The 25,916-nt window shown below is 38.5% G+C and overlaps 1 protein-coding gene across 1 annotated transcript in view; it reads right to left on the bottom strand.

Annotated features, from left to right (window-relative positions):
- Positions 1–14,154: 14,154 nt before the first annotated feature.
- ASAH2 (N-acylsphingosine amidohydrolase 2) overlaps positions 14,155–25,916 on the bottom strand; it is a 65,541-nt gene continuing 53,779 nt past the window's right edge. The window contains 5 exon segments of the mRNA XM_049856062.1: positions 14,155–14,369; positions 16,843–16,931; positions 19,619–19,678; positions 22,505–22,651; positions 25,444–25,539. Of these exon segments, the coding sequence (XP_049712019.1) occupies positions 14,180–14,369; positions 16,843–16,931; positions 19,619–19,678; positions 22,505–22,651; positions 25,444–25,539 (582 nt within the window). The 3' untranslated portion in view covers positions 14,155–14,179.

Below are 25,916 nucleotides of genomic sequence, written 5' to 3' on the forward strand. Positions count from 1 at the left end.
GAAGAAGAAGACAAGGATGCCCTTTATCACCACTCTTGTTTAACATATTGCTGGAAGTCCTAGCTAGAGCAATAAGTCAAGAAAAAGAAATACCCGAACCCAAAAGGACATCCAAATTGGAAAGGAAGAAGTAAAACTATCTCTATCAGTAGATGATATCATCCTACACATAGAGAACCCAAAAATTCTACAAGAAAACTACGGAACTAATAGAAAGATTCAGCAGAGTAAGCAGCATATAAGATAAACATACAAAAGTCAGTTGGATTCCTATACAAAGAAAGTATTGAAAAGGAAATCGGGAAAACAATACCATTTATAATAGTCTCTAAAAAGATAAAATACTTTAGGAATAAATCTAACCAGAAAAACAAAAGACCTATACAAAGGAAACTGCAAAATACCATTGCAAGAAACCAAAAGAGACCTACATAAATAGAAAAGCATATTGTGCTCATGGACAGGAAAACTCAACATTGTGAAAATATCAATTCTACCCAAACTGATTTACAGATATAATGCAATCCCAATCCAAGTTCCAACAATATTCTTTAACGAAATGGAAAATCTAATCATTAACTTTATATGGAAAGGAAAGAGGCCCCAAATAGGCAAAGCATTATTGAAGAAAAAAAAAAAAAAAATAGGAGGCCTCACACTACCTCTCTCAGAATCTACTATATAGCTATGGTACTCAAAACACCCAGGTACTGGTACACTGACAGACATATTAATCAATGGAACAGAATCAAGAAGCCAGATGTAAATCCATCCACCTATGGTCAGCTGATTTTTCAAAAAGGACCAAAGCCCATTAAATGGGGAAAAGACAGTCTTTTTAACAAATGGTGCTGGCAAAACTGGATGTGCATCTGTAAAAAAATGGAATAGGATCCATAACTCACACTGTATGCAAAAACTAACCCAAAATGGACCAAAGACCTAAATTTAAAACCTAAAATGATACAGGTCATGGAAGAAAAAATACGGACAACCCTAAGGGCCCTAATACACAGCATAAATACAATCCAAACTATAACTAACAATGCACTAATACCAGAAGATAAGCTAGGTAACTGGGAGCTCCTAAAAATTGAACACTTATGTTCTTCAAAAGACTGCCGAAAGAGTTAAAAGAGAACCTACAGACTGGGAAAAAAAATTTGGCTATCGCATATCCAACAAGGGTCTAATCTAAAATCTTTAGAATACCTCAATAACAAAAAGACAAAAAATCCAATTAAAAAATGGGCACAGGATATGAACAGACACTTCTCCAAAGAAGACTTTCAGGTGGCTGGCAGGCACATAGGAAATGCTCGTGATCATTAGCCGTTAAACAAACAAACAAAAAAAACCAAACCCTTTGCAGTCCAGTCAATGCTAACTCATAGCGAGCCTATAGGACAGAGTAGAACTGCCCCATAGGGCTTCCAAGGAACAGCTGGTGGATTCCACCTGCCAACTTTTCGTTTAGCAGCTAAGCTCTTAACCAATGTGCTGCCAGGGCTTCCATTAGCAGTTGGAGAAATGCGAATCAAAACTACAATAAGATACCATCTCACCCCAACATTACTGGCACTGATCAAAAAAACAGAAACTAGTAAATGTTGGAAAGGTTGTAGGGAGGTTAGAACTCTTATATACTGCTGGTAGAAATGTAAAATGCTACAACCACTACGGAAAAAGATACAGTACCTCCTTAAAAAGCTAGAAATAGACGTATCTTACAACCCTGCAATCCCACTTCTAGGAATATATCCTAGAAAAATAAGAGCCATCACACTAATAGCCGTTCACACCCATGTTCACTGCAGCATTATTCACAATAGCGAAAGGATGGAAACAGCATAAGTGCCCATCTCAACAGATGAAAGGATAAACAAATTATGGTACATACACACAATGTAATACTAAACAACGATAAAGAACAACGATGAATTCACAAAACATCTCACAACATGGATGAATCTAGGTGGCATTATGATGAGTAAAATAAGTCAGTCACAAGAGAACAAATATTGTATGAGACCACTATTATAAAAACCCAAGAAATGGTTTATACACAGAAAAAAACAAGCTTTGATGGTTACAAGGGAAAGGAGGAAGAGGGAAAGGAAATCATAGCTAGATAGTAGACAGTTGTTAACTTTAGTGAAGGAAAAGACAACACGCAACATAGGGGAAGTCAGCACAACTTGACCAAGGCAAAGTCACAGAAGCTTCCCAACACATCCAAACACCTTGAGGGACAGAGTTGCTGGGTCTGAGGGCTGGGGCCCATGGTCTTGGGGGACATCTAGGTCAATTGAAATAACATCATCCATAAAGGAAATGTTCTACATTCTACTTTGGTGAGTAGCGTCTGGGGTCTTAAAAGCTTGTGATCAGCCATCTAAAATACATCTATTGGTTCCATCATGTTCACAGCAAAGGAGAATGAAGAAAACCAAAGACACAATGAAAATATTAGTCCAAAGGACTAGTGGACCACAAGAACCAATGCCTCCACCAGTCTGAGCCCAGAAGAAATAGATGGTGCCTGGCTACCACTACCAACTGCTCTGATGGGGCTCAAAATAGAGGGTCCCAGACATAGTGGAAGAAAAATGTAGAACAAAATTCAGATTCGAAAAGAACAAACTTAACTGACCTGACAGAGACTAGAGGAACCCCCAGAGACCATGATTCTTGTACACCCTGCTAATTTAGAACTGAAACCACTCCCAAAGTTCACCTTTCAGCCAAAGATTAGACAGGCCTATAAAACAAAAAATAACACACGTGAGGAACATGCTTTTTAGTTCAATCATGTATATGAGGCCAAACGCACAATGTCTGCTGCAAAGCAAAGATGAGCAGGTAAGAAAAACTGGATGAAGGGACACGGGGAACCTGGGGTAGAAAGGGGGAGAGTACTGACACATTGTGGAGATTGCAACCAATGTCACAAAATAATTTGTGTATAAAATGTTTGAATAGAAGAAACTTATTTGTGCTATAAACTCTCACTTAAAACACACACAAAAAAATTTTTTTAAAGGAAACAAGTGATTCAACATGTACTGACAACATGTTCATAACTGTATTGAATTAAAGATGGCTGCGAAATCTTCCGTCATGGGTTGAATTATGTCCCCCCCAAAAATGTGTGTATCAACTTGGTTAGGCCATGATTCCCAGAACTGTGTGGTTGTCCTCCATTTTGTGATTGTAATTTTATGTGAAAGAGGATTAGGGTGGGATTGTAACACCACCCTTACCCAGGTCACATTCCTGATCCAATGTAAAGGGAGTTTCCCTAGGGCGTGGTCTGCACCACATTTATCTTACAGGAGATAAAAGAAAAGGGAAGCAAACAGAGAGTTGGGGATCTCATACCAGCAAAAAAACAGTGCTGAGGGCAGAGCATGTCCTTTGGACCTGAGTTTCCCCAGGCTGAGATGCTCCCAGATTAAGGGAAGACTGATGCATCACGAGAACCTTCCTTCAGAGCCAGTAGAAAGAGAACACCTTCCTCTGGTCCCCTGAATTGGGACGTTTAGCCTACTGGGCTATGAAAGAATAAACTTCTCTGTTAAAGCCATCTACTTGTGGTATTTCTGTTATAGCAGCACTAGATTACTAAGACAACTTCTCAAAAGGTTTACCTTATGTATAACGTAAATTTAGCTATATTATGAGATTAAAAGAAAAGCAAAATCAAATGTGTTGCTGTCAAGTCGATTCTGACTCATAATGACCCTATAGTACAGATTAGAACTGCCACATAGTGTTTCCAAAGAGTGGCTGCTGGATTCAAACTGCCAACCTTTTGGATGGCAGGCAAGCTCTTAACCACTGTGCCAGCAGGGCTCCAAGATTAAAATATATGGTCTTCAACAAACCCTGGTGGCATAGTGGTTAAGTGCTATGGCTGCTAGCCAAAGGGCTAGCAGTTTGAATCCACCAGGCTCTCCTTGGAAACCTATGGGGCAGTTCTACTCTGTACTGTAGGGTCACTGTGAGTCAGAATTGACTCGATGGCAATGGGCTTAAAAAAAAAAAAAGCAAAAGATTTCCTCTATCCTCACCTAGCATACTTTCACAGTCTTTGTATTATTTCCTTTGTGATTCAGTAGATGGCGCTGTAGATTTAATGTAATGTAGGGAAAATCCCACAGAGTTAAGTGTAGATTCATCCTGATGTGAATATCCTGGTATTTTTACCCTTTGTAGTATCCAGTTAGAACTGTGGCACTGGGTTTCTGGGGTTTAGTATCCAGTTGGAAACTTTGGTGGTGGGTAGTAGTTAAGTGCTCAGGCTGCTAACCAAAAGGTTGGCAGTTCAAATCTACCAGGCGCTCCTTGGAAACTCTTTGGGGCAGTTCTACTCTGTTCTATAGAGTCACTATGAGTCGGAATGGACTCGACGGCAGTGGGTTTGGTTTGGTTTGAGTAGTATCCAGTTTAGGGTAGCTAGGAGTTGTAATTCACTCGATGGCAACAGGTTTCAGTTTGTTTGTTCATTTTGGTTTCCAATATTGTCAATCAGCCTAGAGAGAAACTTAGGTATTTTGTTGGAATGTATGGGACTAGGGTAAAGCAGTGAAGATGTAAGAAATGGTTTTCTGCCCCTCCTGGAAAATCTACCTGTGTATCTCACCCTTTTGAAGAGAATATTCATGGAATTCCATAAATCAGAAAAGGCAAATACAGGACCCGCATCCTGCTACCTATCCACACTCAGCCCATGTCAGATAGTGCTGATCCGTCACAGCACTCTTTCCCACTGGACCCAAACGCTGTCTCTCAATCCTTTTCAGTACACTTCTCCACACAGCTACTACGAATCAACCAACAAAGACACCAAAAATGAAATCTGTATCCTGTTGCCATCGAGTGGATTCTGACTCATAGTGACCCTATAGGACAGAGTGGAACTGCCCCATAGGGCTTCCAAGGAGCGCCTGGTGGATTCAAACTGCCGACCTTTTGGTTAACAGCCAAACTCTTAACTACTACGCCACTAGGGTTTCCAGTACCTGCCAGAGAGCTCAGAAAGTTTCAAGGTCAAATCCTTGATTAGACTCAAAGTTATTAAGAAACCTATCCAAAGCTTGCTAGATGGTTTATGACAGAACCTGACAGGAAGCCAAGATTTTTGACTCTTAAGGAAGGTTTTATTCCACTATCTTAATCCCCTATTGCTAAATGTCAAACTATTTAAATGCAAACCTGAGGGCCAAGTCCAGACAATTAGGCTCAAGGGGTCTCTGTGGTCTCAAATGGCCCCATTCCTCATTTAGAGAGGTGGTAGGGAAGAACACGTAAAAGTTAAATTGAAAGCAGTTGCTGGGAACCTATATTACTTGTGCGGCTAGCCTGGCAAGGCAAATTTATTTTGTTGGAAGATAGTCTTGCTTTGTTGACCCCAGAAGGTCGTGGCTCTCCATTCGCTCCTGCACCAGGGCTTACGATCCTTGAAATACCAAGGCTCCTTACTCCTTGGCTCTTAAGGCAATTAGGTATCAGTTTTGAGTCAAGTAGCAAGTCTCTTCAAGAATATTGCTTTTTCAGGAACCTACTATGATTTTTCATATGGTGGCATAGTGGTTGAGAGCTATGGCTGCTAACGAATAGGTTGGCAGTTTGAATCCACCAGGCGCTCCTTGGAAACTCTATAGGGTCGCTATGAGTCGGAATCGACTCCATGGCAACACGTTTTGGACTACGATTTTTCAGCTTCTAATTCCATTGTTTTGGAAGTGTCACAGGGAAACCTGAGGGTGAAGCCCTTAAACTACATCCTGCTACTTTTCTTCCCAAAACTACCGTCATTGCCAGAAAGATCATTTCCAATGGGCCTCTCGGCATTTCTAGATGAAAATCACGCCAGAATCGTAAACTCCATGCATCCAAAAGTGGTGTTGTCACCCTCCAGCTCATTCCTGATTTTCCTCTAGCAGTTGCAAACTCTTTCAAAGGCACTGCTATATCCCTGGGTAGTGCAAACAGTTAACACGCTCAGCTGCTAACTGAAAGATTGGAAGCTCAAGTCCACCAGAGGCATTGCAGAAGAAAGACCTGGTGATAAGCTTCGGAAAAATCAGTCATTGAAACCCTATGGAGCACAGTTCTATCCTGACACACACAGGGTCCCCATGAGTCAGAATCAGCTCTACGGCAACGTTTTTTTTGTTCTCTAGTCACTCAGATTTGCAATGTCTTTTCACCCCCTCTTTTTACCTCACCCCATTCTCAGCAGTCATACACTCCTATCTGCCCTGTGTCCATTCCAATACATACATTTGTTTTATATAATCCTCAGTGACAGTTAAATTAATTAACAGCTAAACAAATTGGGCATTTACCACATGCCAGGCATTGTGTCAACAGCTGTCATGGATTGAATTGTGTCCTCCAAAAATATCTGTCAACTTGGCTGGGCCATGATTTCCAGTATTGTGTGATTGTCATTTTGTCATCTGATGTGATTTTCCTACGTGTTATAAATCCTATCTCTATGATGTTGATGAGAGGAGATTAACAGCAGTTATGTTAATGAGGCAGGACTCAATCTACAAGATTGGATTGTGTCTTGAGACAATCTCTTTTGAGATATAAGAGAGAGAAGCAAGCAGAGAGACATGGGGACCTCACACCACCAAGAAACAAGAGCCAGGAGTACAGTACATCATTTGGACCCCAGGTCCCTGCACCTAGTCCGGGGGAAGATTAACGACAAGGGCCTTCCTCCAGAGCCGACAGAGGGAAAGAGCCTTCCCCTGGAGCTGTCGCCTTGAATTTGGACTTCTAGCCTACTAGACTGAGAGAGAATAAACTGTCGAAGCCACCCATTTGTGGTATTTCTATTATAGCAGCACTAGATAACTAAGAAACTTATTCTCACAACCTAAAAAGGTTAAGTACTGTTATTTTCCTTATTTTTATAAAGAAATTACTATGAAGAAACTGAGGCTTTAAGAAATTAAGTCAAACAGGGAACCAGGGGGGCGGAGAAGGCAATAGTCTTGATTCATTGAGGAGCTGGCACCCAATGTCGCAAAACAATTTGTATATTAGCTGTTTAGTGAGAAACTAATTTGCTCTGTAAACTTTCACCTAAATCACAATAAATTTTTAAAAAAGGTAAAAAAAAAATTGTCATTTACTCAGGATCTGACACTGGATAAGTGGTGGAACTAGGATTTTAACCAGGTAGTTTCCAGAATACTGTAAAGATGGCGTGAAAGAGGTGTCTGATGACCTCCAACCCCACAAGGAGGAAGGAGAACTAAGATCAACAACCCAAGGCTGATTCCTATGAGGTGAAGGACACCCCTCCTCTCTCCGCCATCTTTACTAATTCTGACACCAGCTGTCCCTCGCACCCCACTCTACTTCTCTGCTGGCTTTGGTAATTCATTGCAATGGCCATCCACAGTTCTGGAAAGACTTTCAAAGTGTATACTCCCCTTATTATAGCAGCATCAGCTTTATTTATAAAATGACACATGCTAGTTTATTGAAATCCCACTAAGGATGGTTTTTTCTGAATTACCACCTGGAAACACTGGCTATTTAGGGGATGTGGTGGTTCCCTACTGGACTTTAAGCTTGCAATTGCTGTAATATTAGATTTACGTGTCAGTTTATCTCACAAACCATACTCACAAGTATGGGGTTTACTAGGGAAGTAAGTTACAATTCAGGCTTAGGAACACACAGGATATAGTTCTTTCATCAGGACAGCCTCTTCCTAACTATGCTCCCAGGCATGCCTCTCCCTAGCCCTAGTCCATTCCCCAAAGGCAATCAGCTTTCTCTCTCCATGGGCCGGGAAGCCCACTGTGCTGTCTCCTGATGCTGAGTCTCTCCTGCTGCCTGTTCTTACAGGCTCCAGGGTCATAGCTCTCTCTACCTCCCCCCTACCACTCCATTCCCCCCTTCCAGCACAGGGATCCCAAGTCTAAAGAACGTGCTCTCCACTTCTGGCTATTTTTTCTTTGTGGTGGTGGGCTCCCCTCGGCTCTGGAATTGGCTCTTTTAAGGCAAAACTGACCAATCCCCTTAGTAAGCCACAATTACCCTATCACACCAACACCTGGGTGGGAGTAACAAAACCATGGCTAGAAAGGCCACACACAAAAGTAATTAATCACGCTGCAAATACTCTCTCTTAATCATTAACACATATAGCCTCATAGAAATATAGATTATTACTATGACCATTTCAAAACCAAGGTGATTAAATAACCTTCTCGAGATCACAGCCATAATTCAGCCTCAACTTGACCAGACTCCAAAGCCCAGGTACTTTCCTCCACTTTATACATCTTCACATTTATATCCCATGATTATAAGCTATGCCTCTAGAAAAAAAGCCTCAGTCCCTGTGAAATTGTTTTTGTATTTGTGGACAATTAAGGTTAAGTGGAACAGATGAAAGAGTGACAATGGGGTCATCATAATGCCATCCACAGTTCTGGAAAGTGTATACCCCCCTCATTATGGTAGCATCAGCTTTATTTATAAAATGGCACATGCTAGTTTATTGAAATCCCACTAAGGATGGCTTTTTCTGAATTACCACCTGGATACACTGGCTGTTTAGGGGATGTGGTGGTTCCCTATTGGACTTTGTTTTAAGCTAGCAATTGCTGGAATATTAGGTTTATGTGTCCATTTACCTTACCATGGTCTTGAGGAATAGGTGAATTTATTACTTTGGATAGGAAAGCTACAATAAAAGATGCGGTGTGGTCAAGGCAGTGGAGTGGTAGATCTCTCGTCCTCTGGCTGGGGTTTAGCCCAGACCCCAGGCTTCTGGTTTGCCCATTCTCCTAAAGCACGGCCAGAAAAAAAATAAACAGTCTGGGTTTCTGATTATTTGGCATTATGCAGGCTAAGATATCTTGATGTTCGTGTGTGCTTCAGTTTTAAAGTATAAGGTATAGGCTGGAACTCTGGACTCCAGCTAATGGGAGAGAGAGGTCTTTATGGGTGGCATTTGCCACATTCCCAGGTATAGTATCGAACCAGCCTAGGGAGATCTCTGCTTTCCTTCCCTGGTCAGTTCAAACCCCAAATGCCACTGCAGCCATCTCTCTCTTATCCTCATTCACCTAGGGCCAGGTCAGGGGACACCAGTCCCTTATCTCTCTCATCCCCATTCATTTGGGCCAGGTCAATGGGTACTGGTCCCTTCTGTATTTCCTAGGCTCAATAATTCGATAGAACAACTCACAAACTGCAGGGAAATGACTGTCTTTAATCTAGAAGGAAAAGGATCCAAAAACAGAGGTCCAGAAGAGGTTTTACCACAGAACTTCCACATCCCCAGGGGAAATACTTACCCTCCGGAAATCAGAATATTTCCTCTCTCCAATCTGGAAGCTCCAATGAGCATCCATCTGCACCAGCTTTTATTGGCCTCACCTTGTGCCCTCCTAAGACTTAATCAGCATCAAGCCCCCCAGGAGATTCCACTTGATCAAGTCATTCCCCACTCATTGGCCTCAGGTGTGGTCCTGCTCACAGGAACCACAGCCAAAGGCCAAATTGTTTACTGCAAAGGGGTTCCACTGCTACCTTCCACACCTCAAAATAGGTATACAAAAGCAAAAGACAAACAGTAGATCTGGAAACATGAAATGGACAGAAGTAAAGTCTCTTTTTAATAAATTCAATTCCAGTAGACAAGGTTACAGCCCATGAAGAAAGAAAGGTAATTCCCAGTATATACTTGCATCTATAGGAAGCTTTTTTTTTTTTTCTTTTCTGGAAACAGATATTATTTTCTTTGCTTATAAGGGATGTGTTGTATTATTACAGCCGGGGCAAATACATTCAAGCACATGTATGCTATGGCTGCACAACCTCAAGGAGGAAAACGTTAGTGCAAATATAAAATCAAATTGCTATTTATGAAGGCAAAGTTTAGTGCCACTAATCATGGAAGCACTTGTCCCCTTACCGTGTGGGAACGGGAGTCTGTCGCCTGAGTCCCTGAGTGAGAAGATGTGGAGCAGCTCCTCTAGCTGACCCCAGTGGGCATGTGGTGAAATCAAGAAATAAATCTCTATTGTTGCAGCAAAACTAATCCATCTTGACTGACACATTTACATAACAGTCACTTCCACCATCTCTTTTTTCTTATTATCAAAACTTGCCTCCATCTCTAGAGGTCGAAAATGCCAAACAGTCTCTTTCCCAGCCTCCCTTGCAGCTAAGAGTGACTGTGTGACACAGTTCTGGACAAGTAAATGTAAATTCTCCTTGTGTTCCTACTAAATATTTCCCATCTTCTAAAAAGAGATTCTGAGGAGAGCCCTCCTCTTCTTGCTGTTGCATGCAATTGGCAGCCATGTTTCAACTGAGAGAACAAGCCTGAGATTTAAAGTCAACATGTTAAGAAAACCACTGACATCCTTGGTAACATCACTGAGGGTATCTGTACCACACCTGAATTTGTCACCTCAATCCTTATTGCTATGTGAGATTGTAAATGTCTTCAGTGTTTGGACTACTGTTGATTGGGTATATTTTGTTACAGCAGAATGCATTCTAACTAATTGAATGGGAAATATGCAAATTTCCCTCTCTGGTATCATACACAGTATGAAACGAAAGCATCTTTTGGAAGCACTAAAGACATAAAAGGATCAACTGTTGATAAACCTTTTGGCAAAATATGAAATCCAGTTAATATTAGAAAAGCACAGTGTGCCTGCTTACTTTGGAGGAGAAGCATAAGAGAGTAAATTAGAAAAGGATATTCATAAGTAAATTTATTTTTATTTTTATTCTGGACCTCTTTGTTCAGAACGGGCTCATAAAACAATTTTACAAAGAGCTATCTGATTAGGAAACTCTGTATGTTGCCCTAGTAGGGTCGCTATGAGTCAGAATCGATTTGACAGCAATGGGTTTTTTTTATGGGAATAGTAAAGAATGCCAATCATGTGTATTTTACCAGCGGTAGATATTCACAGATCGAGGAGGAACTGATAAAGAAGTGGTTCCCTTATGTTTGGTAGTTAGTTACAGAAGTCATTCCTATCCCTGTCCCACCTGATTTACATGAAATCTGCCATCTTTTGTTTCATCTCTTAAAAAAAAAAGTATTCATTTGTCAACATTATCTTATTAGAAAATACTTTCCCAGGTATAGTTCTTAATTTATTATTAAATATTGATAAGTTTTTACAATACTCATCAAAAAAATATAGACCTAAACAAAACCAAGACTGAGAATTTTGTCCTATTCACGCCCAGTTAATAGTTAATCTTCGCAATAACGTGTTCTCTCTTTAGATGCAAGTAGAGCTCATTCAAAGAAAATACATTCTGAAATGAGCTGTCAGCTTCATTCTGTTGAGTCATGCAGGATCGTCTTGAGGTACTTAAATGAAAACAAAAATTTTTTTGATATAATTCAAAAAAGTCATGAACATCTAATGAAATCCAATTGCCATTTGTAAGAAAGATTAAACTTGCCCTGAACCACTCTTCATGTCCTGACTCCAAATGAGTGCGCATTATGTTGTCTGGTCTTTTCTTCTTGTTTCTACTGCCTTTAGCAGCTATATTTTAACTTAGATAACATTGACCTAACATCGTATACCAAAAGGGCTTTGAGTAAAGAATGTCAAAATGTGCCCGGTTAAAAATATATATATATATATTTCTTCCAGGTAGAAGGATCATTCAGTGCTTTGTGAAGAAGTCAGAACATCCTCTAAAAAAAAACAGTAGGCAGGTACAACAAATGAAACACAGACACTTGAACATGAGAAACAAAGTCTCCAAAATAATTCTCCCACCAACCCAACCCCTATTTTCCATCTTCCCCATCAGTTTTCAGGAGTTTTCTCCACGTGGTTTGGCTCCAATGAGCCAGGCCCAGCAGCAGCCACAGACACAGATTTGGACCTGTGTTTTCTTAGGAAGGAATTAGATCTTCGTGGTGTTCTTTTCTGCTCAGGTGAGTAACTGCAGCATCTATAATGCAGAGATCTGGTTTTATTTTTATATACAAACTGCAGAAATAGAACTTCATGGGTTGGAAGAGATGGGAGCTAGTGAGAAAGGATGTTCCTGTGGCTTATCTGGGGCCGGGAGTACTAGTAGCCAGGTGGCTAGGTGCAGAAGGATCAGGAGGTAATACAAGGGCGGACTTAGCACAGTTACCAGTGAGCAAGAGGGAATCACAGAAAAACTGCGGAAAGCCTCGGTAGGAGAATGGAAGTGGTGAGAAATAATTCAGACACTCTTCTGTGTAATGAGAAATACTTTTTTACAACCATATAATAGCATCTAATATAATTTATCTGTCTGGAGTCATCTACTTTTAGAATCACCTGCTCTTTTAGGCCCCTGAGCTTTTTACACTAAATACTTTGGTTTCATTAGGAAAAATTATCCTCTGACATTCCAGATTAGTTAACTCTCCAGCACTTAGCTTCCATAAAAACTCTCTCAACTACTGATTCATCAAAGGGTGTTCCAGATTCATCCTAATGCAATAAAGCACGTACATAAATGTGGTTAAGCCGTACATAAATGATTGTTACTATTATCATTGTCAGCATCATTATTATTTTTCAAACACTAAAGTTTATTGTTGAAATAAAGGTTGATCTTCCCCCAAAATGCTAAAGCTTTTGCACACATACGGAAGTATGACTTGGATAGCCTGGGAGCTACTGGTTAGTTAACTTGGATCATTTTAAATGCAATTAGTACTTTTAGCCAATTAATATCAGATTGTCATATTTTATTCTTCGGGACATTAGGCTGGGTGTTTCACCATGCCTCAAATTACCTTTCAAAATAGCATTTTCCAAATTGTTTGCAGCCTCTTTCCCCCCAAATTAGAGCATCTAACATAAATGATATATAAGATGTGACCTGAGGATTCCTAAACCCATTGCTGTCGATTGTGACTCATGCAACACTGTAGGACAGAGTACAACTGCCCCATAAAGTTTCCAAGGCTGTAAATCTTTATGGAAGTGACTTGATTACTGACTTTTAATGCCTTCCCAGAATTTGTATAACAAATTGAATACTTTCTCGTTCAAAATAGTCATCTTTTGATGCTTACCTTCATCCCAAATATGATATCACAGCTTGTCAAGGCCCAGGCAGTAGTACAATGCTGAGCCTGTGAGTAAGTCTCAATAAATAGTTTGTAACTGAATAGATCCGTGAGTGGGTGAGTGAGTGAGTGAGTGAGTGAGTGAGTGAGTGAGTGAGTGAGTGAGTGAGTGAGTGAGTGAGTGAGTGAGTAATAAAAGAACAAATGAGTGAATTTAGAGCCTTCCTTTTAAGGACTGCCTTCCCAGCCAGAAGCACTTTTGTTTGAATATCTATACTAACTGCAAGGCTTTGTTTGTTTGGGGGGAGGAGTGAACTTGATTAATGAAAACAGTACAAAAATCATTCCGAACAAGTCTTGGGAATAAGAGACACAATCAAGATGGGGTAAGGACACTTAAGGAAACACAGGGCATGATCAAAATATCACAAGTCTGGCTTTCTTGTAATTGGGCTCCGAAGGCAACTGGAGAAATGATTTCAGCATCAACAACTCTGGCCTAGGCATATCAACTCCAGGATGACTGCTCTGAAAAAGCTACGCTTATTTGAATGTAGAAAAACTGGCATGTTAATTTTTCATTTCCTTATTGGGCTCATACAATGATGGTCAGTTTTTACATACTGTTTTTTAAATGTGATTGGGGGAAAGGTCCTGTAACCTTATGCTTATCTTAAATCCACAAAATCTCAGTTTTCCTATTTGTAAAATGATTTCTATAAACTTTTCCAGTGCTAGTATTCAATAATTCCATAAATAAATAGGTTAAACATTGCTCATACATCTTTAACCATTCTTACCAATACTTCAGAAGTTCTGTATCAGAGGCAATAATCCCTTTAAAGAGCCGCAAAGCCTTAAGGTAAATCATGTTTTAGGCTGTAGACCCCAAGCTACATAGCTGCTGGAGAAGATAAATGGGACACACACATCTCATACACACACCCCTACCTCTGCCCCATTAGAAGTAAACTTTCTGTCCGTCCCCAACAGGGACAATTATAGCAGTCAACATGGTAGTTTACATTCATGTGAAATCAGTTCTATAAATCATACAGAGTAATGCAGTTTTTTAAACGATTTGTCCACTTTTCACTAAGAAGTTACAACTTCAAAAGCAGAGGAAGTGCCTTCAAATGAAAGTATGACTGCAGGCTTGAGGATATCCTGTTTCCGATTGTGTCCAAAGTATTTTATTCTGTAGGTTCCAGGCTGGGCAGTGGCTGGGATATGCCATTCTATTGTTGCATTGCTCTGGCCCAGTGATCCCTTGTGCCAATAAAAACTGTTGGTAGAAAACAAATAAACAAATCCCAATTTTACTCTTAAAAACGTGTGATTGGATAGCCATTTGCTCAACAAATATTCATTAAGTAGCTATATGAGCAAAGCACTACACTAGACATTGGAGGTACAACAACAAACGAAACAGAAAAACAAACATAAATCCCTACTTTCTAAAAGAGGACCTTTAAAGAAAAGCCATTTACATAAATTACTTGTTCTACCTTTCTAACTACCTAAATTCTATCTACCCCAAGAAGTTTGACTTGATATTCAGAATACAGGATGTTTCTTGTTTTAGAATTGCTAAAGTATCCTTTCAGCCATTATTATACTTTGCCTCAACTGACGCTTCTTTTCTCAGCTAGATTAATATAAATATACATTTACATATATATAAAAAGAGAGAGAGATCACATGTGCCAGAGTCTGTTTTAGAGGTACTCAGAATACCACAGGTAGACATAACAGGTAGCCCCCAGCTTATGAAAGGGTACTATTCTGACAACTCTGTCCTAAGTCAGTTCTGACATACTTGAATACCTCATTTTCTTTTTTTTTTTTAGTTTTCATTATGGCAGTGTTTTGAACAGTAAATCATAACATTAAACATCTGTGAATGAACATCTGAGAATGATCACATCAGCAAATTACATGCTGCAACACTGTACGTAATACATATTACTGATGATAAGATGTTAAAAAAAAAAAAAAAGACTGTCATGTGGTTCCTCATAACTCAAATACGTCATAAGTCAGGGACTACCTGTAGTTCAAAGTTCCTTGAATATATGCTCTTCTGGGGTGGAGGTGGGAAGAAAGTGAATAAAAAAGTTTAAAAAACAAACAATCACACCAACCCATTGTCGTCAAGTCGATTCCAACTCATAGCAACTCTATAGGACAGAGTAGAACTGCCCCATAGGGTTTCCAAGAGTGCCTGGTGGATTCAAACTGCTGACCTTTTGGTTAGCAGCTGTAGCTCTTAATTACTACGCCACCAGGGTTTCCAATAAACAAGTAAATTAGTAAATAATTTTGAAGTGATAGGTGCAATGAGGAAAATAAGACAGACTCCTATACAAGGAGGTAGCATTTCAACTCAGTCTGAATAATGCTACGGAGCCTACACAGATCTGGAAGAACACTCCAAGAAGGAACACAGCATGCGAACTGTTTGAAACAGGAACAAATCTGATGTGGCCAGGGAACAGAGAGCTGGTGAAGACTAGGACCTTGTAAACTGTGGAAGAGTAGTTGAAATGAGAGAAATAGAGTCAGATCATGTCGGTTCTTGAGGACCATGGCAAGGGGTTCAGATATTCTAGATACAGTGGGGCAAATTGAGCTACCTGTCTGATATCTCAGTTAGATAAAGAGCAAATTCTTTGGGCACAAAGGATGTGCTCAACATTCTATGCTTTTCAGTGACAGGGCCAGTGATCTTAATACATATTTTATGATATTGCTGCTGATAAACAAGACAGATGTCTATACCTAACATCCTCAAGGTTGACTGCTAATCTGACTTTTCATTTTTTGAAAACAGATCATTTTTTATTATCTATATAACCTTGTTTTGCAATAAATATACATTACTATTTTTTTTAATCACAAAAAAAAAAAATTTTTTTTTTTTTTTTAATTCCCTAGAGTCCTAAAGACCAGAGGGAAAAATTATGCCCATATTTATGGCTATCAAGTGTCAAATTCCTATTTTCAATTAACTACATGAACCAAACCAACAAACATAGTTTGAGGCAATCTAAATTAGACAAAAATTGTCAACAATTTCATCCACTTCCATTTCATACCCCTGTCCTGTGGTATGAATTTTATAGACGTGGGAACGGAAACATTTTCTTATTTCAGACACATTGTCAAGTATTCAAAATATCTATTCAGCTCAGGAATTTGGCAACAAAAGACACTGAGATATATCTCTCTGAGGAAACTCTGTGAGCATATTCCTTCCCTGCTTGAGTGGGTAAGAGTTAAACACTCAAATCTCTTGTGTTTCAGTAACTCAATGAATAATTATTGGTAGTATATAAACATGCAATACACATCTGGTACAGGCTATTCTCCCAGGAAGAACGTCAGGCTCTACAAAGCCACCTCAATACCTTCACCCAGCACCCCTTTCAACCAATTTGCAAGAAGTCGAGCCAGCTTTCAGGGTAATTTCTGTGACCATGAAAAAAAACACAAAGGAGAACTAACAGGTGTTCACAATAATGGAGGCCATAACTTCATTAGCACCTAATCTTACAGAAGCACACACCATGCTGTTTTGTAGAAAAACAGAATCAAAAGGAAGTCTAATAAATCAACCCAATATGGCCAGAATGCTCCTTGGGAATTTGATATCATTAATACCATGTATTGATTCAGTCTTCTCATTTGTCTTCCCTGCGTTACTAGCCAACCGTTTTCAAGACTTGAAAGACAAAATAGTCAATAAACATGCTCACCAAGTCTCCCAGGAGGCATCATTATGCACTATCTGCCACAACGCTGAAGTGGCCTCATATTTCTCCACAGTGAGGAAGGTGTGTTGGGTCTGAAACACAGTTAATATACCTTGATCAGGCACTACAGTCACAAAAAGGAACCTCTCTGTAAATACTCCCCCTCTTTGTTTATCAAATGCTAACCAGCTAATAACTTGTTCTAAAATGTATTAGAATTTCATCCAAATTCTTAGGTATTCCTCTTAATCTATGGAATTTTACTTCAGAATATTAATTTATCCAGCCTACTAAAGAGCCATCTGTTTTTTAGAAAATTGAATGAAGCATAATTTTAGAGCTGTTAACAAATTGTGGAACTTCGGGCAGAGAAGAGTCTGGGGAATAAACTTGAGATTTTAAAAAAAGCCATGTTAAATCTTTTCATAACACCTTTATTGACCTATACTCCAAGGCTTTTTCTAATCACGTCAAGATTTTGGAGGGAAAATGGGAGCATTTCCTCATCTTCCCATGTTCAGGTAAATGAGCTATTAGTTAATGTAGCTCCTGGAGTGAGAAATGAATTGAAAAGGATGTATAAATCATCCTTGTCCTGGGGTGATGAAGGTAGTCCTGATATTTTGTCATAATGGGCTCCCAGACACCACATCATTAGAGGATTTTATTTCCCCATTGGAAAAAATACCATAATAGAGCAATTTGTACCAGACCAAGAATTCAGCTTCAAATAAAGCACAGATTTGATTAATATGACAAATAAAAATATACGAAGGCCATAAATCTCCAATTTCTCTGAAAATCCTTTAGATTGTGGGCCCCTTAATGGCAAGGCTTATGTCTAATCACCTTTACCAATCACAGTCCTTCACTCCTATTATTTACAGTTGCTCAAATAAACATTTTTTGAGTGGATCATTTATTCACAGCTAGGCCATAATCATTTAAAAATCTTCTCTAATTATTCAACTGATGGATCATATTTAATAAATGGTTCATAACCACAGTGACTTGTAAAGATAGCTTCATCTCTGCCTATTTTGGACAGAGTGATATTGGGTAGGCTTTAGATGAAGTAGAAGTTAGGGTGGAACCTAACAAATAGTATCGAGAGTACAGACTGGAGAATCGCTCTAGGTAGTTGAGTATTAGGGACAAAATGTGGGACTCTTCTCTCCTACCTCCCTATCTTAATCTCTTCCAGATGCATAATTAGTTAATACAAGTTACTTAATTGCCATCTACTCATCTGTAAAATAGTAATAATAAAACCTAACTCATTGGGTAGAGTGAGGATTAAATTGAATTTATGTGATAATGTATGTAAGGCACTTAGCTTAGTACCTGCAAATAGTAAGCATTCAATAAATGTTGATGAGGTCGATGAGGTGATGGTTACTAATAATAAAGGGCGCCAGAGATTGCTTTATACTGAGTCCCAGAGCATTCTTAGAAATTAAATCTGTTCTTACTATAGTGCTTTAAGCATTTTGTTCTTCTGATTCTCCGTGCAATAATGATGATAGTATTTTTCCACCTTAGGGTTATCAGATTACAGCTAAACCTGCAGTTTTGATATGACACTTTGATGTCTTCAGGAAAAATACATAAATAAATAATGTTATAAACATGTAAATAATATTCTGGCATAGAGAAATTATTTCAAACAGGCTCATTTGACTAACTAAGCAGCAAAACATTTTTCCCCAGTGTCATACCTGACAATGTCGTGTTGCCAAAATTGATATTATGGCAATAATGACATTCTAATGAGCAGAAACTGGAAGGCCCATTTTAAAGAAAGATACTTTGGATTATAAGTGAGTGTGGGTCCTGGAAAGAATGGCTCATCAAGTGAATGCATCCTCAGCCACAGTAAAAAAAACCTGACCTTGAAATTTCTTTCATGTGCTCTCTTACTTTTTCTTTCTTTCTTGTTTGAATTTTTACAACTAGAATGTGTCCATGTATTGCTCATGTAGTTATAAGAACATTCTAAAAAAAGTTACAGAGGAGTAAAATTACTTCTTTTATACATATTTAGACTTTATCATATATATGATTAAAAAAAGTCTAAAATGATATGTAACAAACCAATAGTTTATAGTGATTTCCACTGGAAAGCAGGTTTGTGGGGAGAGGGGTACTTGTCTACACTATTCCCTTCTATAATACTTGTTTTCACATGAGGCATGTATTTCTTGTGCCATTTTCAAAACTAAATAAACAAATTTCCTACTAGTGCCAGTATTAAGGAATGGGGAAATGGCCACTAAGGAAAAAGTAAAGCACATGGGCCAGGACTCCATGCCAGTAGGGTATCCACCCAGGTGATCCATGTTCAGTCCACAATGGCAGAGATAGGACCATAGACAGCAATACTGGAGGAGGTGGAAAGGGCCAAAAAGGGAGGAAGGAGAAGCCAAAGAACACTTCACCTGCTTGGCCCTTGAGTTATTCTATCAATTATACTGGAATTTCACATTTGAATACCTAAATGGGATGTGTTCAAATTAACATCTTCCCAAGAGACAAGGCAGTTCCATATACATTATTCTGTACATGGCCCTAAGGAGAGCCTATCAAATGTTTCCTGTGTACTTTTTTCCCAGACTCAATTCCACATTAACTATACCACTGGAAATCTTCCCACATCTACAAAAGTCAAAAAGACTTGCCACATTTTACCTTTGTGTTGTTAACCTCCAGAGGGACAGTCAAGTAAATCAAAGGCTAAAACATGTATTTAATTTTTTTTTAAAGAATCATTGGTGTTTACCTCATTTTCTGCTGAATTCTTTGGGTTTGCACCTACAAATGTAACTTCAGCAACTTCTCCCTGGGGGGAAAAAAAGTCATGTTATCAGTTCTACCAAAAGGATTTTTTTACTGTGCTCATATTTATGGCATAATTATTTATATGTTCTACAATTCTATGAGCCTAGATGCATTCTATTCTATTTAATTAAGTGAGTTATCTTCTCAGAATAGTAGAGAAATTACTCTTGCAACAATGGATGCAGGGATTTTTGGCCAATGAATTACTCTAGAACTTTTGGCCAATGAATTTGCTTGTGGTAGATTTAAATATAGATGAAGAGTTAGAGCTATAAAAAAAATAGTATTAATTATAGCACACTAAAATGGCTCCTTCATCACTTGGTATATGCCCCCAACCCCTGCCAACACACACACACACAGGGGATGTACTGAATCAAATAAGAACATGCAACACTCTCCATGAGCAATTTATGTCTCTATTTATACTTATCCAAGATGGAGTGATAGGGCACAGATTTAACTTCCCCCATAAAATGACTAAAAAACTGGACAAAATATATAAAACAATGTTTTTTTTTTTTTTTTAAGACAGTGAGCCTCAAGCAATTAAAGACAGTGATCCTTGAGTGGCAGAAAATAAATAAGATGAACCCTACTACCACCCCAGCTTAATGCCTTCAGAGAGTTTACAGGCCATGACACAAGGAAGCAGAATTCATTTGAAGCTAGGCAGTATTCTTAAATTGAGGATACGGAAATTGAAGTCCATGGAGGCCAAAGAGTCTTGATTTCACAGGGTAGAGTACTAGAGAGAGAGAAGAGTATCAGAGTGAGGAGAGCTGCAGAAATAGACAACTCTAGAGATTTACAGAGGGCTCCCCTCAACTCTGCACACATGTGTGAGGGAACTGCCTGAAGCCAATGGAGTCTGTGGACAGGTACAGATGAGATATGAGAGGGTCGGGTAGAAATTAAAGGGTGGGGCAAACTTGAAAACAGTCTGAGGTATGAATGTACTCCTCAGCCCACCCAGTTACATCACCAGAGATTGAAAGCCTGAATCTTTGAGGCATTTAAGCATAACCTCTGACCAATGGTTGGCTGTGCAAACACAGGGGTAACACCTAGAAAGCAAGACTAAAAGATAAAGCCAAGAATAAAAAACTGAGCAGAAACCTCAGCCGTCATAATTCAGGACATATTGGCTATCAATTCATTTCAAGCAAGACATAAATAAACAAGCAAACAACAAGGTTCAGTGGTGAGGAAAGTAAAGCCAGAATTTAGAGTTGCTACGATATATTCAAAAAATCCAATATTTACCAAAAAATTTTGAGATATAAAAACAAGGAAGTATGACCTATACTAAGAGGAAAAAGCAACAATCAAAACTGTCTCTAGGTGTCCCCAGATGCTGGATTTAACAGACACAAACTTCGAAGCAGTTATGTAAAAATGTTCTAAGAACTAATAGAAACCATGTTTAAAAAACTAAAGGGAAGTATGATGGCAATGTCTTAATGAACAGAGAACCTCAATCAAGAGAAATTATTAAAAAGGGCCAAATGAAATTCTGGAGTTGCAAATTACAATAACTAATATGAAATTTCATTAGAGAAGCTTGACAGGTGTGAGTTGACAGAAGAAAGGATAAATGAACTTGAAGACAGATCAAGATATATTATCCTACTTGAGTAACACAGAGAAAAAAATATTGAAGGAAAATGAACAGAGCTTCAGAGACCCAGAGACACAGGGAACATCAAGTGTACCAACATTTGTGAAACAGGAGTACCAGAAGTAGAGGAAAGAGAGAAAGGGAAACAATTTTTTTTTTTAATGAAATAATGGCTGAAAACTTCCCAGATTTGATGAACATTACTTTATAACCCAAGGAACCTCAAGTAGGATAATCATAAAGAGATTCACACTTAGATACATTGTATCAAACTGGTAGAAGACATAGACAAAGAGAACATATTGAAAGCAGCAAGAGCAAAATAACTCATGTCTTACATAAGAACTACAATAAGATTAACAATTGACTTCTTAACAGAAACTTATCAGAAACACAAGGCAAGGGGCTGACATATTTAAAGTGGTAAGAGAAAAAAATTCATCAGTCGAGAATGCAGCAAAAATATTCTTCAAGAACAAAGGCAAAATGAGAACATTCCCAGATAAATAAACACAGAGGATTTGTTGCTAGCAGAACTGCCTTATAGGAAATACCAAAAGAAGTCCTCAGGCTGAAAGGAAATGGCAGCAGAGGGTAACTCAGATTCTTAAGAAGAAATGAAACATATCAGAAATGCTAAATATATAAGATTCTATAAATATATTTTTCATATCTTCCAGAAAGGAATAAGTAAACCTGGTTTTATTCTTAGATGACATAATCCTTTGTGTATGAAATTCATAAGGAACACACACAAAAAAAACTACTAGAACTAATAAAATATTTAGCAAGGCTATGAAACACAAACAAGATCAATATACAAATAGTGGGGAAAACCTGTAGTTGTGGTACAAACCCTGTTTCATTTCTACATGCTTTTCCTATCCTTGATTTAAGTGACAACTTTTTTTTTTTTTCTCTCTCAGCCCCAGTAAATATTCCATGACCAGGCATTTAAGAAGAAAAGGAACAGTTTGGATTTAGAAATTAAATATTACATAATTACCACCTGAAAAATAAATATTTCCCTCAGTTTCATTATTACTTTTGCAGAACCTTGGGTTTTTTTCGGGGGGGGGGTGGTGCAGAGATAAGAATAATTATCAAAATTATCATTGCTAACATCTGGGTAGGTGGTGACGTTTAACGACATCACTCCCAAAAACAAGCTTCTGAAGGATTCCAAGATCTTTTTCTGAGTCTTACCGCTCTGTATTCTGGTTTTGCTGGCTGTAGAACATCCCCAAAACTTGTGCCTTTTGGTGTTCTATCCACAGTATTAGGAATTAAAGGGGTTATCAGTTGTTTGAAAAATGGAGGCTCTGGACCTCTGCTCAAGTTGACTACTGTGTCCTAAAACAGAAAGCACTTGTTTAAGGAGAGTATAATGTAGAGTCAAAGACCCTTTCCCTGGGCTCCCAGCCCCAGATATGCCTTCACACAAAAACACACACGCTCACACTTCAAGAGCTAACAATCTTTAACAAAACGTGAGGGGAGTCTTGCTGAAATGTAAGCCTAACCCATTGCCATTGAGTCAATTCCAACTCCAAGCAACCCTGTAGGACAGAGAAGAACTGCCCAGTAGGGTTTCCAAGGAGCAGCTGGTGGATTTGAACTGCCTACCGTTTGGTCAGCAGCCAAGTTCTTTAATCACTGAACCACCAGGTCTCCAAAATGTAAGCCTAGACATCTATAATTTAAACTTTTGTCGTAGAAGAAAGTTTTGGTCAGAGGCAACAATTGCATGCCCATAGAGAGTATGTCCAGTGATCAGAGTGCAAGCTTAGAAGTAAACTACTCAGCTTTAAGCTATGGCACTGTGATTTTTTAGTTACGTGACTTTGGACAGAGGTCTAATACATGAAAAGCCTTTATAACATGGCATATTAGTATTCTTTTAATTTTTAACGTGTTGAGCCTCTCTAATCCAAAGTCAATACCAGGTCTTATCCTTGAATTCTTTACTCTGCTAATTAGAGATTATAATAATATGTTTTTAATTTAAAATTTAAGATTAACCTACATCCTGACTGGTTTAATCTGTTTTCCACAAATTTATCACCTTTAAAAGTGTCATCAAAATGTTAATCTCAAATTTTAAATAGCCCTTCATGTGTATTTAACATACTTTAATCCTCATATTATATATTTAATCTTTACAACAACCATATGAGATCGGTGAGGGAAACCATGGGGTATTTTCAGAAGCACAACTATGCCAATTTTTTTACATGTTGCTGTAGAAAAAATTAGCATAGCATGCTTATGAAAATACCTTGCAGGGAGGAGGGAGCGATTGGCAAACATATATAGAAGGCACGCCTCATTCGCAGAAGAATATGGAATATTACTGTTTCAGTTTTTCAAGTGAGAAAATAGACTTGGAGATATTCATTGACTTTCTCAAGATCACATAGCTAGCCTTAAAATGTGTAACTATGAAGTTGGCCATAATAAATTTTCTTACAGTGAATCGCATTTTTCTTCACTAAATATCACCATAAAACTTGGAGAATCTAGAAACTCTATGGGGCAGTTCTACTCTGTTCTATAGGGTCGCTATGAGTCGGAATCGACTCGACGGAACTGGGTTTTTGGGTTAGTTCCATAGCAGGAGCCCTGGTGGTGCTATGATTAAGCACTTGGCTGGTAAACAAAAGGTTAGCAGTTCAAAACCACCAGCCACTCCACGGGAGAAAAGGTGTAGACATCTGCTCTTGTAAAGATTAATAGCCTAAGAAATCCTATGGGGCAGTTCTACTCTGTCCTATAGGGCCTCAGTGAATTGGAATCAACTCAACAGCACACAACAACAGTTCCATAACAAGAACTACATATCTACGACCGTAATGAAACTTAAACAGTGGTTATTAAAAGGGATAGGTTATAGGTTTATGCTTCTCTGCATGATCTAAAATAGGTATAGCCTTTATAATAAAAAAAAAAAAGGATGCTTTTACTTAAAAAAAAAATAGTATCAGTCCTAAAATTAAGAGGAAAACAATAATCAGGTAATTGAAATATATCTAAAAGTAAGTAAATACACTGAAATTTCAAACACAGAGTCACCAACTAATTAGATCAAAACATAGGGAATTGCCAATATTCAATTATTTTGACCTATGGAAACGGCAATTTCATTTGTTTCAATCTAATATATTCAAACTTTCCTTAAAAGGGCTTTATTGTCTTTGCTATGGCATAACTGTTTAATAACCCTTATTGGGGCTGTTGGTATATAAGGGTCTGTTTATTATTTTAAGTTACTTATCCTGCTTGTGGAATAATCTTATGATCCTGCAATGCAGCTTCATGAATAACTATATCCAAAAAGGAAGGCTTCCACAAGTGAAGTTCATTGAAGTCAAGTAAACTTGTGTATGTGTACATATTTCAGGTAGATATAAAGTATGCATTCCAAGGTACTACTGTATTTCATCAAATATAAGACTCCACCGATTATAACAACTATTACTATATCGTGAACTACCAAGAAAGTAAAAACACGCTATTAATTATAACTTCAAGATTCAACAGGTTGAAAAATACATCTTAATTTCAGGGATGCTAACCAAAAAAATAAAAAACCTGCTGCTGTCAAGTTGATTCCGACTCATAGTGACCCCACAGGACTGAGTAGAACTGCCCCAGAGGGTTTCCAAGGGAGGCCTGGTGGATTAGAACTGCCGACCTTTTGGTTAACAGCTGTAGCTCTTAATCATTATGCCACCAGGGTTTCCTCAGAGATGTTATAAAGTACAAAATGGATATCTTAGAATCAACAACCTCCTCAATTCATGAAGTGAATGGAGAGAATCTGCCCCAGTTAGAGAACTCTGATTCAATTCCCAGTTCAAGTAAGCCTGGTCACTATGATCTATGACCCTATTTGCTCATCTGAAAAATGGGGGAAAAAAACGTTACCTCCTTTTGTCTCATGATGATTATGAGGATAATATGAGATGCTTTATCTTAAAAAAAAAATGCCAACACCAAAGGATGTGAACTGAATATAAATTTCAAGTTTTGAAAGTAAGTGAACACTTGAAGTTAAGGCTTTCTTTTCCTTCCCTCTCATCTCTCCATCCCTCAGGCACCCCCACACACACACCCACACACATACACACACCATATTTGATTACCGTAGCAATGGCTTTAGCAAGGCCTCTGAAGAGCTGGATGTAAGCAGACAGAGTATGTGGCCCATAAATAGTAGATGCTGCCTCATACCTCTGAACCTGCAGGAGAGGCAGGGGACAGTTGGATATGGTTTTGTATTGCCCAATCCATTTACAGAGGTGTCACATCTTAGGTGAGGATGATGCTTGAAAATCTCACATAATTTAAAATTGCCATAGTTCAAGGTTAATTATGACAAATGAAGGTGGGCATTTCCATTTACTACCCCAATTCAATGGGTCCATCAACTACTTGTTAAAGGCAGTGGGTCCTCTTGGCTTATGACATTTGTACTATTGTTCTATTTAATCTGAAAGGCAGTAATAGCTCCTAAGTTTATGTCTATTGACAGTGCCTTAAATACAAAACATTTTCCTCCCAACATATACAGGAGGAGAAAAAACAAAGAAAATGGATAGTCTTAGTAACTTCTGGA

Source organism: Elephas maximus, chromosome 16 (assembly GCF_024166365.1).
Source record: "Elephas maximus indicus isolate mEleMax1 chromosome 16, mEleMax1 primary haplotype, whole genome shotgun sequence".
NCBI lineage: Eukaryota > Metazoa > Chordata > Mammalia > Proboscidea > Elephantidae > Elephas > Elephas maximus.